This window comes from Gymnogyps californianus, chromosome 1 (genome assembly GCF_018139145.2).
Source record: "Gymnogyps californianus isolate 813 chromosome 1, ASM1813914v2, whole genome shotgun sequence".
Taxonomy (NCBI): domain Eukaryota; kingdom Metazoa; phylum Chordata; class Aves; order Accipitriformes; family Cathartidae; genus Gymnogyps; species Gymnogyps californianus.
Genome location: NC_059471.1, coordinates 168,242,263 through 168,260,005, shown reverse-complemented (window position 1 = coordinate 168,260,005; position 17,743 = coordinate 168,242,263). Strand labels below are relative to the sequence as shown.

The 17,743-nt window shown below is 41.5% G+C and overlaps 1 protein-coding gene across 1 annotated transcript in view; it reads left to right on the top strand.

The window, feature by feature from the left end:
* Positions 1 to 17,743, top strand: part of PLXNC1 (plexin C1) — a 72,162-nt gene that overhangs the window by 30,183 nt on the left and 24,236 nt on the right. Inside the window, exons 10-20 of the mRNA XM_050898776.1 lie at positions 2,537 to 2,676; positions 3,814 to 3,993; positions 5,274 to 5,361; positions 6,274 to 6,480; positions 6,593 to 6,784; positions 10,303 to 10,402; positions 11,446 to 11,547; positions 11,936 to 12,039; positions 15,952 to 15,993; positions 16,488 to 16,612; positions 17,181 to 17,379. Of these exons, the coding sequence (XP_050754733.1) occupies positions 2,537 to 2,676; positions 3,814 to 3,993; positions 5,274 to 5,361; positions 6,274 to 6,480; positions 6,593 to 6,784; positions 10,303 to 10,402; positions 11,446 to 11,547; positions 11,936 to 12,039; positions 15,952 to 15,993; positions 16,488 to 16,612; positions 17,181 to 17,379 (1,479 nt within the window). The remainder of the gene's footprint in view (positions 1 to 2,536; positions 2,677 to 3,813; positions 3,994 to 5,273; positions 5,362 to 6,273; positions 6,481 to 6,592; positions 6,785 to 10,302; positions 10,403 to 11,445; positions 11,548 to 11,935; positions 12,040 to 15,951; positions 15,994 to 16,487; positions 16,613 to 17,180; positions 17,380 to 17,743) is intronic.

The following is a 17,743-nucleotide window of genomic DNA, read 5'->3' as shown; positions in this document are numbered from 1 at the left end:
ACTGAAACTTCCAGAGTGAACCATTCTTCCCGCGATTTCTTCTTTGTGTAAGAAAAGAAACAAGGCAAGCTAAGCTGAGGCACCCCGTGGTGCGTGGTGCCTGGCAGAGAGACCAGCGGGAGCCCTGAAGTGCCGCAGTGTCCTGCTGCACCTCTGGGCAGGGGATGCCTGGTGTTTCCCTCACTGGGGCTCACAGCCCTGATGCAGCTCTGGGGGATCTCTGTGTGTTTGTGTGATACTGTATTGTCGTGGTTTAACCCCAGCCGGCAGCTAAGCACCATGCAGCCGCTCGCTCACTCCCCTCCCACCCTGGGATGGGGGAGAGAATCAGTAAAAAAACCCTCGTGAGCTGAGATAGAGACAGTTTAATAGGACAGAAAGGAATGAAAAACAATGATAATGATAATAATAATATGACACTAGTAATACTAAAAGAATTAAACTATACAAAGCAAGTGGTGCACAATGCAATTGCTCACCAGTCATTGACCGATGCCCAGTTACTTCCCGAGCCGCAATCCCCCCTCCCAGCCAGCTCCCCCAGTTTATATACTGGGCATGATGTCATATGGTATGGAATAGCTCTTTGGCCAGTTTGGGTCAGCTGTCCTGGCGGTGTCCCCTCCCAGCTTCTTGTGCCCCCTCCAGCCTTCTTGCTGGCTGGGCATGAGAAGCTGAAAAATCCTTGGCTTAGTATAAACACTACTTAGCAACAACTGAAAACATCAGTGTGTTATCAACATTATTTTCCTACTAAATCCAAAACACAGCACTATACCAGCTACTAGGAAGAAAATTAACTCTGTCCTAGCTGAAACCAGGACATGTGTTATTCCTGTGCTTCAGGGCTCCGTGCTGGTTACCAGAAGGTGTTTTACTCTTTTCTGTAGTATTTGGCTTCTGGATTTGTGTGAGGATATTGACTGTCCTTGGTGTGCTGGAGGCTGGGCACAAGCAGAAGGACAACACACAGGTGGAGAAAAGCACTGGTGCTTCGCTGGCTTTAATCTTTCAGATTTCTGCTTCAGTTGTCCTGCTCGCATACTAAGGGTTAAACTGATCCCCAGGTCAGGGTGGGAGTGAATTTTTCCCCTCAGGCTGTTTGTCAGGGGTTTCCTTTGCCCTTCTCCATTATCCGTACCAGAGGTCATCTTGGAGGCCCTTTTGCAGGCCCTCTGGCCCCAGCCTTTGCACTCTCTTGACCTTTCCTAAGGCACAAATTGCAGCTTTCGATCAGTTGTGACAGGTTTCACATTCGCTCCGGAGCGCTCTGGTGTTCAGTGGGCCACGGCAGCATGTGGGAACAATGTGCCGGGGACCTTTCTGAAATGGGCAAAAGCGGTGTTTGCAGAGGATGGCGATGTGATCCCGGTGGTCCCCTCAGGCCAGCAGCCCGAAGTCTTGGTGCTGCTCTGGGTACACGAAAAGATCAGTGGGGAGAAAAACCCTGTGGGTAGGACTTTCCTAGAGGTTTTGCACCAGCGCCCTTCTCAGGATCGGGAAGGCTGAGCTGCCCAGTGGATGTGTCCACAGGTGCACAGCAGAAGTCAGGATAATCACAATACTCTAAAAACTCACTTTAAGCTAGTATTATAGGCACTCTAAAAGCAAGCTAGAAATCATTTTGCCTGAGAAGGTCCCAAACAGTTTGTGGTTTCACGTGCGTATTTTCCTGTTTTTTTGAATGTTTTCAGTTTGTTGTCTGAAAGATACACAGAGAGGAAACTGTCTGTGTGATTATAAAACTGGGGAAGCAGCAAAACTGATTAAACATGAGATGCTGTCAAATGTATCAAGTAAATACACTAGGGAAAAAAAAAATCTCTTCTTGCTTGGTAGTGTTAGTAAGTTAGAATAAGTAAATATAAAAATACACAAAGAAAAGCACAGTTTAAAAATTGGCCACATTTCTGCAAGACTGTGACAGCATCAGAGCAAACTAGGATTACTCTTAAATGCTGGAAAATAGATTTGTAAACTTCTTAGCATCAAAATAGGATACCAAAAAATCCCCACAGTTGTGTTGTACTTTTAGCTCTATGTATGACTTTGAAAAGACTTTCTAGTAAAGCTAATTCTGGGGCTCTTTCTCGACTTTCCATTCTAGGATTTGACCCTGCTTCCCCTTTTCAGGTCACAAGAGATGCCTTCATTTGTTTCTCTGATCTCTCATAGTGACAGCACCATGGGTTTTGTCCTGCGTTGTTTCTTAGTTCTTCAAGGGACACACAAAATGTATCATTTCAAGCTGGGTTTTTATGATACTTACCTTCCAGTATGTCAGATTGTGATTCCTTCTGGCAACTTTGTTATGAGATAAATTGAAATATAAAGTATGTAGGTAAAAATAGTTGGCTTGTAAGTTGTGATTGACAGTACTTCCCAGGATCAAGCTTAACAAGATTTGAAATTAATAAGAAAAATGTATCCCAGTGCCATAGAACCCACATTCCTGAGTGGTGATTGTTTTTGCAGCTGTTGTTTAACTGCCTAGCCTTTTTATAACCAAATTTTGTTTCGCTTTGTTTTCTAATAGCATATCAGCATTCATTCCATTGAACCTTTGTGGGTTTCTACATTAGGCAAAAGTGAAATAACAGTCAAAGGAGAAAACTTTACACGTGCGTCAGACATAAAACTGATACTGACTGGAATCACTGGCTGTAAACCAGACATGTGAGTTAAGCTCTGAAAAATAATACTGTTTACTTTGCATGGTGAAAATTATGCTCATTTTGCCCTAGCAATACAGTTGTGTGAACAGTTGTCATGGACCTCTCCTCAGCAGACGGCGGGATGTCCTGCACTCCTTTAGTTATACTTCCACTTTAAATTCCCGAAGGATGGAAGTGAATTTGGTGTTTGGGTACAATACAAGGGATGAGTGGGTAAGTGGGCAGCTCTCAGCAATAGTTACAGCAGTTCTGTACCTGTGGCCCTCTGTGCCTTGCAGCAGGCAACAAGAAGGTAGGTCACAGGAAAGCCTCAGCTTTTGTTTGACTCTCCTCTGCTTCAGAATATCCCCCATATATTCTAGGATTCTGCTTGTGAAAGCACAGACACCATGCCAGGGAAGGGAATCTCTCATGCAACAGCGTGTACTTTTCTCTGTTGATGATTGCACAGTGTAACCCCCTAGATAATTAGGCTATCTTATTCTGAATCAGTAATTTTCAGGTGCAGCTGCAATGGCTGCCTGTGATTACCAAGCCCATTTTACATAGCTAGCACTTGAAAAAGTATTCATATGGTACAGTTCAATTTTTAGTTCAACCATTAATTTCTTGGGGACCACAGAAAACAAAAAGAGAGAAGGATGGAGAGAGGGAAAGGAGGGGGAGAGAGGAAGTAGAGACAAAGAGGAGGGAGAGAAAGGGGGGAAGGAGAGAAAGGGAGAAAGGAGGGGGGAAAGCGGGAAAGAGAGAGAAAAAGAAGAAAGAAAAGGAAACTGAAGATTCTCATTCTTGACTAGCTAATGTGTTGGTAGCACAGAGAAGTACACAGCAAAGTACACAGTTTACACAGCAAAATCACACATTACATTACATAGCCTCATCCCAAGGCCATAAGACCAGTATCTCTACCATCTTCTGTGATTATTGTGACGCATAGCAACTTCATTCAAAAGATGCCCTACTTTGTCTTTTCAACTCCCTGCTCGCTCTTTCCACATCCATCTGGCAGCTCAAAGAGAGATTCATTCCTCTTCTCTCCTCATCCCTTGCTTTAGGTTGTAGGCTTTGTGTAGTAACACCAATGAGTGGCTTCGTGGCATCTGTGTTTCAGCATCTCACTGTTTTCTTTCTCCTCCAGCATTAAAGTTAGAAATGTGCTAAACGATACACAAATGACATTTGCTCTCCCACCAACACGTAAAGAGGCCAAAAGTATATGTATACAGGCCAATGGGAAAAAATGTTCACCACCAATGACCCTACATTATGTTTCACTGCCATCGTGTTTTGGAATCACACCAAATACCTCCTGGATCAGGTAAATTTGTCTTTCTGTACTTTTTATGTGTTTATTAAAATGTAGTCCCACTAGGCCGATATGAGCCTCCTTCCTTGGCCAGACTGCAGCTGATGTAAACTTGGATGACTGCTGTAACCTGTTGTGGAGGATGAATTTACGCCGGTGAACTGATTTAACATTTAACGTACAGATAGGGTCATGATAGCTGCAAGACAGATTCTGTGTTCTGCGGGAATCTGTGAACTCCTTCCTGCCCACCCCAGGTCTCTGTAGAAGTGAAAAATAGTCTCTTCATACTAAAGCTAAATCCAAAATATGGGTAGCACGCATAAATTCAAACTCCAGTTAACTTTGATTTCTTGATACTAATATAGCCTTTACCTCTGAAACAGTGTAAAGTATCAGTGAATTGGAAATGAAGTTAAAATAATCACCACTGCAGTGATATGCGCAGACTTGCTTTAGGACTGGGTTCCCTAAAGCCAAAAGAGCCCTTTTCAAGCCTCTCCTGTGTTCTGTGGGGGGCTCACAGCTCCGGTCAAAGACTTACAGGGTGGTTTTAAGATATTCTCAGGCACAGCTTTCCACCTGTCCCTCTCCCTGCACAGTTTTTACCCCCTTTCACATTCTTAATCTGATATCTTGGTGTCAAGCACTCACAAGTGTGGATTTGAGGTAATAAGTTGAGCTGGCAGCTGCAGCAGCTGAGCAGCTAGGATGCATGCCCTCATTTCCAGGTGAGAGGCAGCTCAGGCAGCTGGAAATTAATAATACCTTAAACCACTCCAACTGTGTTCAGCGGAGATTGTGAGCCAGAGCCCTCTGACACAAGCACCATTGTGTGTGCTGAGACAGATGGTCTGAACACTGTCGAGAATGTTTCCTGTGAGGTGCCTGGCACCATCGGTTCGTCCTGAAGAAGGCAAGAATTAAGCACAGGCAGGGCTGCTCTAGGGCAGTGAAATACCATGATGCTCTTTCTTCAAGACAGACTATTAAATCACGGTCAAGTTCTTTGGCTGCATGAATAGAAAACAAGGTGGAGAGTCCCTGATGTGTATGCTATCAAGTCATTTGGTTTTGCAGTAGCAAAAGTATTTACCATTACATTATGACGAAAGAATGGAAGTATACTGTGTAGCTCAAATTGTCTTGTCCTGCAGTTTGACTTTATTATATTGGCTGCTACCAAAGCAAAATGCATGATTAGTTTATTCACAGCTGAAGCCTTAATGCAGGACTTATCTGTGGGAAAACAGATAATATTAACCTCCCTTCCCCCCCTTTTTTTTTTACAGTGGTGGTCGCAAAATTACTACCATTGGTAGAAATTTTAATGTGGTGGACAGTGTGATTGTCTCAGATGACCAGAGATCAAACCTCACCGTAAGTCTTCATCTCCTTTACAATACCAAATAGAGGTCTCTTGAGGGATTAGGTTTTGTTCCTAAGATTTCAGGAGAATCTCAGTATTTTTCAAACACTTGCAGGCACACATCAGTCACTCTACTGAAATAAATATGACCACTTGTAGGTTTACAGTTGCACACACTCTCAGTACAAGATAATTGATACACATAAGCTACTCTGCTGCGTAATTCCCTGAGCTTTTTTCCTGTGCTCTAGAGACTTGTTCCAAATCTGTCCTTCTTGAGTCTCTCCAACCTCCATATATGGGTCTGTTGGACGAGGCGGTGGTGTACTTCTCTCTGGGTTTGTGTTGAGAACCCAAATGGTGCCGCTGCCTCAGCAAGGGGCGGCAGACCAGAGCTGATGTTGGGACGAAACCCTTTCTCCGAGGCTGTGAGGAGGTAGGCACCCTGTTGACTCCTGGGCTTGCAGCACAGAGACCAGAAAACAGCAGCACCACCCCGTGGGGTAAACAATGGGGTGACTGTAGCAACCCCCCTCTCTCAGGAGTTAAGTTGGGGAGAGCCAATGCCCAGGGGTGCTGGAGAGCTCGTCCTGCTCTTCTCTTGTCACCTGCATTGAGGGGAAGGAAGGAGAAATCACTGTCACTATTCCTGTCTCACTGCAGGAAATAGCTGCCTTAGCAGTGTGCAATCAGCCTTAAAGCAGCGTGCAGAGTGTGTGATAAATGTGCTTAAAGGTAGACACAGGCTCAACATAGAAATTTTCCCAGGTGCTCTGCATGCAGCCCTGATCACAAAGAAGAGGTTTAGCAGATATCTGTGTGAAGTCAGGAAGACATTAAAATGATTTTGAGTGCCTCTGTTTGTAATTGTACCCACTGTTGAGTACTTCATGACTGTTACAGCTTTGCTGTTGCATTTCTAGGTCTCTAGGTGTCCTGGAAATGAATCTGAATATCATTACTTAACACCAAGCCTGAGCCATGCAACGGAGGGTAAAGTTGTTGATATGCTGTTAAAAGTGGAATCTACCTTTATACCATGTGTCAAATTACACTATCACCCTGACCCAGTGTTCATTAACTACCAGCTGCACACTGAGTTGGATCCTGATCTGGAATTAAAAATATATGTAAGTTTGAAAGTAATAAACTATGACTCCTTATTTAAAATAGTTGTTGGGGATCATTTTATTTCTTACTGTATTTAGTGACTGTTTATTATCTTCAATTTTTTCCCTCTAGAAAGAAAATGACAACTTGAATATTTCTAAAACGGAGGTAGAGGTTTATCTGTCATATATGAATGGTGCACAGACCAAAAAGATATGGTTCAGTGTCCAAAATATTACCAAAAAGCCAGACCGTAGCACCATACTGTGCAAATTCAAAAGGGAAGGAACAGACAAGATTGACTTTTCCACAGTGAAAGTTTTTGTAAGTAGAATTCCTTTTTGTTGCAGTTCAACAGTGTTTGGATGTTTCTACAGATGTAGTAAAATGTAGCATTAATGCTCTCATCATGAATGTTCTTTATAGAGGGAGGAACTGGGTGCATTTTCTGCTCTCCTGGTACTTGGTAGTGCAGTTATCTTCCTCGTATCTAAGCATGCCTGCGTAGCTTAGGTACCACTAATAGTACTGAGTTCATTTACTGTCTGGTTACTGCTCTAGTGTCAGAGGTAGGCTTTGCAGCCCAAACTGAGCTCACTGCTGCTGAGCTCCAGGAGAGCAGTAGCTTGTCACAGCTCTAGCTGCAGCACAGACATCACCGATACAGCATCACTGGCTCCAGGAGAGCCCTTCATCTTACATCTGTAAGCAATCTGCTGCTGCGGTGTGGCCATGAGGAAAAGGATTGTGTCCTCCCATTCACGTTTTCCTGCTAAAGTAGATAAGGATCTTGAACAGTGCATAGGGATCACCACTGAGACAGAAGAGAAGGCGTTTCTGGATGAAAAAGGGGGTGAAATTCAGTGTGCACTGGGAAGGCCAAAATGCTTTGAACATATGGCACAAAGCCAGGCCCAAATATAAGAACATGAGCATGGATGTCAAAGCTAAATGGCAGCTTAAGATATTTGCTCCACGAATAAGATGAAGATATGAATTTTTTAAAATGCAATCATCACCATTTATGAGGGAGAAAAATGATGCCAGACTCTTACTGCAGTGTATAGTGGTATAAAACTGAAATAACTCTATTGACTTCAAGGCATATGGCTCATAGTAAAGATTAACGAAGCTATTCTCAATTTCGTATCACTGTTAACTGATCCCCCATCTGTGGATCCTGCCGTCTGAGCCAGTTACGGCATGGAAAAGCCTTTCTGAGATTGGTGTTGCATTTAAATATTAACGTTGCCTTGCAATATCACATGCTCATCCTGCAAGCTTCGTAGGAGTGACTGTCATAGAAAGGTCACCACTTCACTAAGGCAAATCAAATGCAATAGTTATAATGTAACATTTCACTTCTGGTACCTTAAAAGTGATTTTTTCCAACATCAAGAAGAATGTAAAAGTATGAAATCATCACATGTTTTTTCAATCTTATAAATAAATCATTATAGAAGAACTAGGGCCACTCTGAAGAAAGGATAAGCTGGGTGTAAAAGATAGGTATGGCCCAAGAATAAATGTATCTCTTGCCTTAGTTTTCAGGAAGAAAGAGGATATTGAGTGTGGGGTCAAAGACAGGATGATCAGTCTGAATGGAGGTGTCAAAGAAGAAAATGCCATTCTTGTGACAGAAGCAAAATTCAGATAGATCAAGGGGCTCAGGACAGCAGGAACAGGATCATTCCCATCACAGCACTGAGAAAGAACTGGCACATGATATTGTAGGCTTAGTAGGAAAGATTTTAAATAAAACTGCAGTCAGGAGATGTACTGTATGACTGGAGAGCAGCAAATATAAAACCAGTATTTAAAAGAAAAAAAAAAACCCTAAGCAAATAGAGGCTTGCTGATTTAATCCTAGCTCTATGTAAAGCTTTATAATGTATTTTGAATGAGGGACTCATGAAAGACCTGGAGGTAAATGGAAAATGGGATAATTGTCAACTTTTTTTTAATAAAAGCAGATTATGCTAGATATCTTTATTTCGTAAGATGAGTGATTTCCTCAACAACAAAAAAGTGGTAGATCACATGTACCTGGAAGTCATTCAGTAAACTACTTAACATGGTGATTATGAAGACACTAGGGATTAGAAAAACTGGATGCTGTGTATGGGGAGCTGACTCTGGGCAATGTTGATTTTCATACAGATATTATTTAGTATCACTAGTGACTTGAGCACAAAAATAAGGTGTGAGCTAATAACATTTGCTGATGACATAAAGCTCAGAGCCGTTACCAGTCCAGAGGAGGTTTTATAATGTCATGCAGGAAGAATGAAATTAATTTAGGAATAGAAATTGCATGAATTCAGGTGGACCTTATTTAATCTGTGTTTCATAAGCAAGATAAATAAAAGATAAGGAAAGAAATGGGGCCACTGAATAGGAAGGTTATGGTAAAGATTAAAGATAATCTAAATATGAGCAGAAAATTAAGTGAATGCTTTGTCTCAGTTTTCAATAAGCAGGGATGAGTAACAGAAATTTCTGCTTTAGGAATGCTTTGGTTGGACATGACAAGTGGAGAAAGGCAGGTGTATTAGTCACGGGATGAGTAATGTATTTAGCCACCAATGCATTTCAGCCTTGGAAAAGGCAAATGGGATCCTAGGAAGGCTCAGACCAAAAGTACTTTGTATAGGAACTGTGAAAACGTACAAACAACCGAGGAAAAAAATAACATTTGATGGAGGAAATAGATCTGCTTTGTCTTCTGTTCTTTGTAGCCCCAGAAATACAAAGGCTGTGTCCTCCCAGCCCTGGGGGGTTTCTTTGCTTGCGCGTCCTTGTAGCTGCGATGTGACTATCCACTTGGCAGTCTCCAGCTGCCCTGGCTGCTCACCTCCTATGACAAGCCAGTGATTGAAATCACCAGATCTCTGCCTTCCCTGCTGTAACCCAAAATAATTTCAACCCAACTCTCCTTTTCAATTATCTCAGGCTCATTTCTATCCCTGGCACTTGGTGGTATTCTTTTTCTGTGTCAAAGCGTATTTTTACTTCTAGTCTGTTTATAGTCTTAGCTACCCTTCATTTATGTGCTTCCACAGTCCTCTTTGAGATCCTCCTTTGTGAAATTTCTTCTGCCATAATTATCAGTGGTGAATGCCTCCGTTTGGCATCTGGCAGACTTCAGCACTTTCGTGTATTCCTAAGAATTAATGCCTGTCCTGCCTTTGACAAGCCCAGTGGCTGCTGGGGGATGTTGTACATGTATTGTATGTTGTAGCTGTTCTTAAGCGGACTCAGGAATGCCCTACATCCTACATAAAGAGGTTGAAACTTCTGCAAAGAAATAGGGAAGAGGGCTGTGGGCCAGGCATCTATCAAAAATTTTACTTCCCTCATTATCAGCGTGAGTCTTATCTTACTTTTCTGCTCAGCAGAGTAACACTGTGAGTGCAAAGGAATGTCTTTAACTATCAACACGTGCCTTCCTCTCTTCAAAATGCCCGAACGTTTAGCAACAGTTCTGAAGTGCATGAGCCACTTGGCCAGCTGGAGGCCAGATCTTGCCATTCATTTGAGGGCTCTAGTTTGCAGCAAGAGCAATGGCAAAATTTGGTGCTGCATGAGGACCTCCAAATTTTCCTCTTGTCACTGCTCTGTTATCCTGCTTAAACATCAAATACATCAAAATACATCAAATACAGTAAAAGCTGTGTTCGTTCACATATGTTTTCCTGAATTGCTGCTGTCTTCCCAATAATCTGCAGAAGCAGGGGCCTTCATGTGCCTCAAATACATGGGGCTTTTTTATACATTAAATGTCATTTTAAGCACTGATGTAACACCTGTCCTCTATTAACAGAGCCATTATTTTTCTTCAGGTCAAATTAGGAAATTTTGAACATGAAGTCAAACCAACATCATCACACATATATTTATATGTTCTTATTTTGCTACCTATTGTAGTGGGTGTCATTATAGGTAAGTACAATAATGTGTTTTCAGTTTTTGATTTGCTGAAGGGTATAATCATGACACATAAACACATATACATACACACATACATGTTTGGGACTGTCACAAAAAGTCTGGTGGTTTTCCCCTGTTCCCAGTAAGAGGGGACAAAGTTAACTCTGGTCTGGTGGTGAAGTCCATCTTGTCAGACTACAGCATGTTACAAGACAGTAGTTTTGGCTGCTCTGCTGGGATGACTCGCCATCATTTAGTGAGGCAAGCCATAGGACCGACATCGCTTTGTCACAGCTTGGGCCCTTCCAGCTGTCAAAGCTGGCCTCCCCTCCTGTCCCTGGGGCAGATGTTCCCTAACAAACTGCTTATCCTCAGGCAGTGTTTGTGGTGTTTCTGCTCAGTCTCATTTGGATCATTCATGAATTTGTAGGTCATTACTAAATTGAGGGGGGTAAATAGTTATCCCCTCCTCTTTTTATCACTCCTTTTTTCTGGATGTTTTGACCTGGTTATATATTTGATAAATTGCCATTTATTGTAATAAGTTTAGGGGAGTTTTTTTGTTGTTTAGTCAGGTTCCTTTTTAAAAAGTGCATTACCTTTACAGGAACCATATCTCGTACCTTTACTCTCTCAAAATAAGCTTTAGAGAAGTTAACAGTTTCGAAGAGGGTGTCCTGCTCAAAACAACTGTTTTTCCTCTTTAATCAGTGCTACTTTACGTAGGTTGCTAGTAGTAGAAGTGGTTGTTAGATTCTGTGTCTCACTGTGCAGGTTGTACATAGCAGGATGTGCTGTACTTTCAAATAAAGTTGGATTGAGAATTCTAAGACCTTGTTAAAAGGAATGGTTTTTATTAAACATGGGGTTTAGATCCAGATAACTAGGGCTCATGGGTACTAGCGCACTGACAACAGTAGAAACAGTAATCCTCCTGGAGAGTGCAAGTGTATATTAATCTTTCTGTTTCTTAAAATAGTATTAAAATATATCTTGTATGGGGGTTGTCTGTTCTGCAATTTCTGTACTCAGAATCTTTTTTTCTTCCTTTTTAGCGGCATTCATAGTTACTAGATACAAATCCAAAGAGTTAACTCGTAAACAGAGTCAGCAACTTGAACTGCTGGAATATGAGATTCGGAAGGAAATACGCGAGGGTAGGTCTAAAGAGCTTTATAGAGCTTAAGTACAGCGTAATTTCTGAACTGAAACTGTCAAGAAGCTCACATTATATAAACATTTTAATTTTATAGCTGTTAGAATATTTTTGTGTTGTATCAGAGTTCCTCTTTAATGTTGGCGTGCACTGCAGTAGCAGATTGCACTGAGCTAATAGGATTGCATGTAATATTTCCTTCAAGAAAAGTGGGGGGAAAAAAATGGATTGGTACTTTCCCACTCTTAAGAGCTTCAGCTAGAAAAACAACCCCTCTTCCCTGAAAACTGTTTTTTAAGGAACATCTATTGGGGCCAAGTTATAATTGTGAAGATGATTTTGTGTCAACTAAACTAACTCTCTGGGTGGGGAGGGGGGTGCTTTTTCAGGATTTGCTGAACTGCAGATGGATGAATTAGACGTAGTGGATAGCTTTGGAACCGTTCCCTTCCTTGACTACAAACACTTTGCTCTTAGAACTTTCTTTCCAGAGGTAAATATTTACAAGCCTTTCAGTTGTCAGTCTGCCTAATAATGAAAAAGCTAGGAAGGTTAGGATCAAATAACTAAAGTAAATACTACACAGTAATTGCACATTGTTTTCACAAGAAACTTTTCTTAAATCAAGAATTACCAAAGAACACTTAAGGCTGTACATGTCTATATTTAACCAAGCCTAAATGCTGTAGATAAAGCACCGTTGCTGAATTTTCAAGGGTTGTGTGTGCATCCATTTCTTTTTTGCCCAACCTCACTGAGCTGCTTGCCTTTCAGGCCATCCTAACAAAGCTGTAATTTATCCATTGCTTTTTTTGTTCTCATGCTTTCACTTTCCATGCTATAGCTAATTAAAGTAACAGTCAGGCTAGCTAACATGCTAGCTAACATCATGACACTTCCTAAGTAGACTTGTGGGTTGAAGAAATGGCTCTAAGGTCGTGCTGACTTTCTACTCCAAGCTGGTGACAGAAATGGTAAGACCTTGATTCAAAGGAGTGCAGGTCAAATGCTTAAAAATTACATGAGTACTTAAATGCTGTCCAGTTTAGAGGTGGATATTTTCATTGTTCTTTGGAGCAGTTTGTGCCACTGCGTCAGAGGACTGAAGAGGCCTTCTCTTGAATGTTTTACTTCTCTTGCTATTTTTTTGCATATGTGGCACATTACGATGCTGATAAGTACATTTGCCACAGCTTTCAAGATTATATCATGATGTTAACCAGTGCTTACCGGCATTTACTAATTGGCAGAAGCTGTGATCTCAGCTGGTGATATTTTGTTGTGTAACTGACACCAATGAGTAGAAACCCTTGATTAGTGCTGTGGTGGTTTAGGGTATAGCTGGTATGTACGCGAATTGCCTACTAGTCTTCATGTATTACTCATCACTGCTGTGGCCCAGTCCTGCAGTCTTATCTGCACACTGCTTCACTTTATCGCTGTGTGTGATCCCACTAAAAGCTCATTGTGATAAACACATGTGATAGTGCAGAATCAGGGCCTTTTTTTGTACAACACCGAATACCAGATACTAAGGCAGAATAATATTTAACAATTACATACGCATAACCTTTGTACTCTTTGAGTCCAGTTCTCACACCAAAGGAAACTGGAAATATCTCTTCTGGTACTGCTGTGATGCCCCCAGTCTAATTTGTATGGGGTCACTAGGAGGTTTGAAGAAAGTGGACCAAGGAAACCTTACTTTCTGCATCTCTTTCCTTTCAGTTTATTTTGTTGCCAGGCATATTAGCATTAAAATAGTGTTTTTATTTTTAGGAATATATCTTTTCCTAGTGATAGTCCCCTGTCAAAACAGTAACAATCTGTAGAAGCTGTCTGGGTGGAAATGCTTTGCTTTATGCAAATAAAAAGGAAAGAAAAAAAGGCACAAAGTCTACCACTCTGTTGCATTATGTGAGGTCAGAAAGGGAAGGGCTCCTGTTTTGTCTTGGTGAGTCTCACACCACTGCGCATCCTGGAAATTATTCCAATTAGATTTTGTCTCGTTTGAAATACTGATACCATGAAGGTAAACTTGCCACTATTAGCTCTCTGCAGACATGCTGTGTCAGGAAAGTTATTTAATGTATTATTGTGTACCAATTTTTCCTGCTAAGTACTTATCGTTTACATTGTGGAAGTGTCCAAACATGCCTTGTGCTGTATGAATGCGGTAGGAGAGCAGTGCTCTGCTGAACAAATATTACAGATGAACAGAAAAGGTGATGGGGTAGTAGATTGCAACTGAGTGTCAGAAGGGTTGACAGAAGGGTCGAAATGGCAAACCACCACTTTCTTCACTGACCTCATGTGTTTGAATGATGTCCGTATTGTACTCTTTCTGCCTTCCAGTGTGTTCGATGGGCTTTGTCTCATCTAATCTAAGCTGTTTAAACACGGACATCAAAGCTGTTCACTGAGCATCTTCTGTAGTCAGTGCGGAGACAGGCAGCTCAAGAAAGCGATTCATCCCACTTCTGAGACATCTGTCTCAGGATGGGATGAGTTGCTTAAAGAGGGAGTCAGATACCTAAAATTAAGAGTGATGGACCCCATCTTCATTTTGAGCTTCTCGCTTCCTGCTGCTTCAATTTTCTATATTTAGTCTGGCTTGATAGCTTTTGTTTTGTGTTTAATGCTTGTAGGTGTTAAATGGATATTACATCTATTCTTAAAATATTCCTTATGTTCAGCCTGATTTTTGCTTTACTTGTTAAATTTGGATTATTATTTCTGTTTTCCCTCAATTTCCCACATTGTTTGGTTTAATGCTACCATGCTTGTTCCCTGTTCACAAGCATTTTTAACATTTAATGTGGTTCTGCTTGTTTCACTCTGTGTGTGTGTGTTTTATTGGTAGGTGGTGTTAGGGGTGCTGAAGAAGTTCTGGAAAAATGGGAATAGCCAGTGGGAAGAGGAAGAAGAGTATGGTAGGGGAGAAGAGAACAGGAGGCATGAGAAAATGGAGGGATGAAAAATCAGATATATAGATGAAAAATTAGATGTGAACCGACAATGTGCACTTACAGCCCAGAAAGCCAATCGTACCCTGGGCTGCATAAAAAGAAGCCTGGCCAGCAGGTTGAGGGAGGTGATTCTCCCCCTCTACTCTGCTCTCCTGAGACCCCACCTGGAGTACTGCCTTCAGCTCTGGGGTCCTCAGCACAAGAAGGACATGGACCTGTTAGAGCAGGTCCAGAGGAGGGCCACGAAAATGGTCAGAGGGCTGGAACATCTCTCCGATGAAGAAAGCCTGAGCGAGTTGGGGTTGTTCAGCCTGGAGAAGAGAAGGCTCTGGGGAGACCTTATTGCAGCCTTTCAATATAAAGGAGGCTTATAAGAAAGACAGAGAGAGACTTTTTACTGGGGTCTGTAGCGACAGCACGAGGGGCAATAGTTTTAAACTGAAAGAGCGTAGATTTAGATTGGACACAAGGAAGAAATTCTTTACGGTGAGGGTGTTGAGACACTGGAACAGGTTGCCCAGAGAAGTTGTGGATGCCCCATCCCTGGAAGTGTTCGAGGTCAGGTTGGACAGGACTTTGAGCAACCTGATCTACTGGGAGGTGTCCCTGCCTATGGCAGGGGGGTTGGACTAGATGATCTGTGAAGGTCCCTTCCAAGCCAAACCATTCTGTGATTCTATGATTCTATGATTCTATAAGGAAACTAGGGGCTGCCAGCATCACAGATAAAGCAGATGACAGTAAATGTTACTAGTGTGAATTTGTTGCTCAAGGGTGCTGCTTTGGGAACATGCAGCTGTGTTGGGACCTCACAGGCTGTAAGAGTCAGACAAGAGGCATTGACAAGGTATTTGAGAAGTGGGGGCTTCCCTTTGTTGTGACAGCTTTTGCTAGGACTGGATGTGTGGTGGCACCTGTGCCTCTCTGGAGACTGGCAGCACGGACCTCCTGGGGAGTGCATTAGTGAACATTCATAAAGTGCCTTGAAATGAATGGAGGCAGATGAACTCAAGTGTCACTCTGTTACAGAAACCCCGCATACCAAAGGCTACCGTTGCTGCCCAAGAAGGATACAGCCTGCAGCACCCCTTGCACACCAGCACATTTGCAGATGAGGGTAATAAACAGCTTTTCCTGCGGAGCGTTAGTTGGCTGCTGTGCTAGTGCAGCTCAGCAGCATAGAGTAACACACACAGTAACAATGAAGTTAATACCAGGTCATCTTTGAGAGTTCATTTTTCAGTGAACCTTGGCAGCACCCTTGCAGAAATTATTGTGTAGAGTTTTTATATTGTAGCTGCATTAGAAGCCAGCATTTCCATTGTTTTATTTCAAGTTGTATGCCATCAGGAACATGCTTGGCTTGTTTAATGTACGTGTGCCAGAAACTTTTGGTATATGTAAGAATGATAAATATCACCTGTCTTATATTTTAGTCAGGAGGCTTTGCATCCATCTTCAGTGAAGACATGCCACAGGTAAGTTGATGTAGAATGATATGCCTTAATTAATAAATATTTTTTCAAGAGTGATTGTACCCCTTATCTCAGTGTTGTCCTAGAACACATCAGATTGCATTTTCAATATGTTCCCGTTCCCCCATGAGGAGGGTTACATGGATTTATATATAAAAAGAATTTTATATGTAAGATGCTATTACCCAATGTATATTATGACTTATTTAAACAAAATAAACAGAATCTAGTCATGGGAAATGACAGGCAAACTTAACTATTGGCATTACTTTGTGTATATGACAGAAAATGTATGCTCTGCGTGTGTGTACTCTGTGTTGTACACAAACACAAATGCATCTTTGGTAAAATCCTGAGACCCATGAAATAAATGCAAAATTCCCACTGATTTGAATGAGGCCAGGATCTTACCCCATATGTTGCTTACCGTTTTTCTGACCATTAAGAATCCATCATAGCCAAACTACAGTTTGCTTATTTTTGTTTAACTATTCCAGAGCAGAGACCAAACGAGCAAGGATGAAAGCTTCAACATGTTGCATGCTTTAATTTGTAACAAGAACTTTCTTGTTACTCTCATTCACACCCTTGAAAAGCAGAAAAATTTCTCTGTGAAAGACAGGTATAGTATGATTATGCTTATCATCTTCAAGACAAAGAATTAGCAGGAAAAAACAACATGGATTGTCGCACACAAATGTAATTTCTACTTCTTGCAAAACAAGCTTGCATTACTCCAGAGCATTTTTCCATCTTCTCCGTCTGCACACACTGAGGAAGCAAAAACATTGCCATTAAAACAAGCCATTAAAGAGAAATCAGAATGTTTGTACATGTAAACAAAGAGGCAGAGGAGCAGGAAAACTCACTTCAAAACTGTAAACACTTCCTGCAGTTAGATGAACAGTTCTACAGTTTAGAAATGTTCTGCCACTGAAGCAGGTGTTGCTCTGCAGAATTAAGTTTAGAGACACAAATTCTGTGTTTAAAAAATAATCACAAGAGCAGATGGACTTGCATTTTTTATATTTTTATAGAGATCAGTGGACAGTTTCTGTGCCTGAAGAGGGAAAACTTAGGATATGAACTGCACTAAAGTGTGTTTCATTTATTAAAGATGACTGGGAAGAGAAATTCCAAATATTATAGCATTCTTTTTTTCCCCCCCTCCTCTCCCCCCCCCCCAACAGGTGCTTGTTTGCATCCTTCTTGACTATTGCACTACAAACTAAGCTAGTTTATCTAACCCATATTTTGGAAGTGTTGACAAAGGACTTGATGGACCAATCAAGCAATGTACAGCCTAAGCTCCTGCTCAGACGAACCGAATCTGTGGTAGAAAAATTGCTGACAAACTGGATGTCAGTCTGCCTTTCTGGATTTCTCCGGGTACGTGTACATCTTTTCATTACATAAAATACGCAAAGAATTTTTTTAACTGATCTCTTCCATGGGAATAGTTAGAGGGATCAGTTTAAAGCATTCAATCTAACATTTAACATTATTAATGTGTGCTCTTGTAGCTTAGGTGAACTAGCTAGCTATCTTCTAATGGGATGTAGGAAAAGAGCGCATCTGTAAGCGATGATATTTGGCTGAGATTTGGGTAATTTTGCAATTCTAACATATCCTTTTCTCATGTCAGACATTATTTCATCTCCATGAGATGTAATGTGATCATACTAAAAGACTGACACACTTGTGAAAATGCAGCTGTACCTTTCTATGCAAGCTGTTGGAAAGCTACCACGTA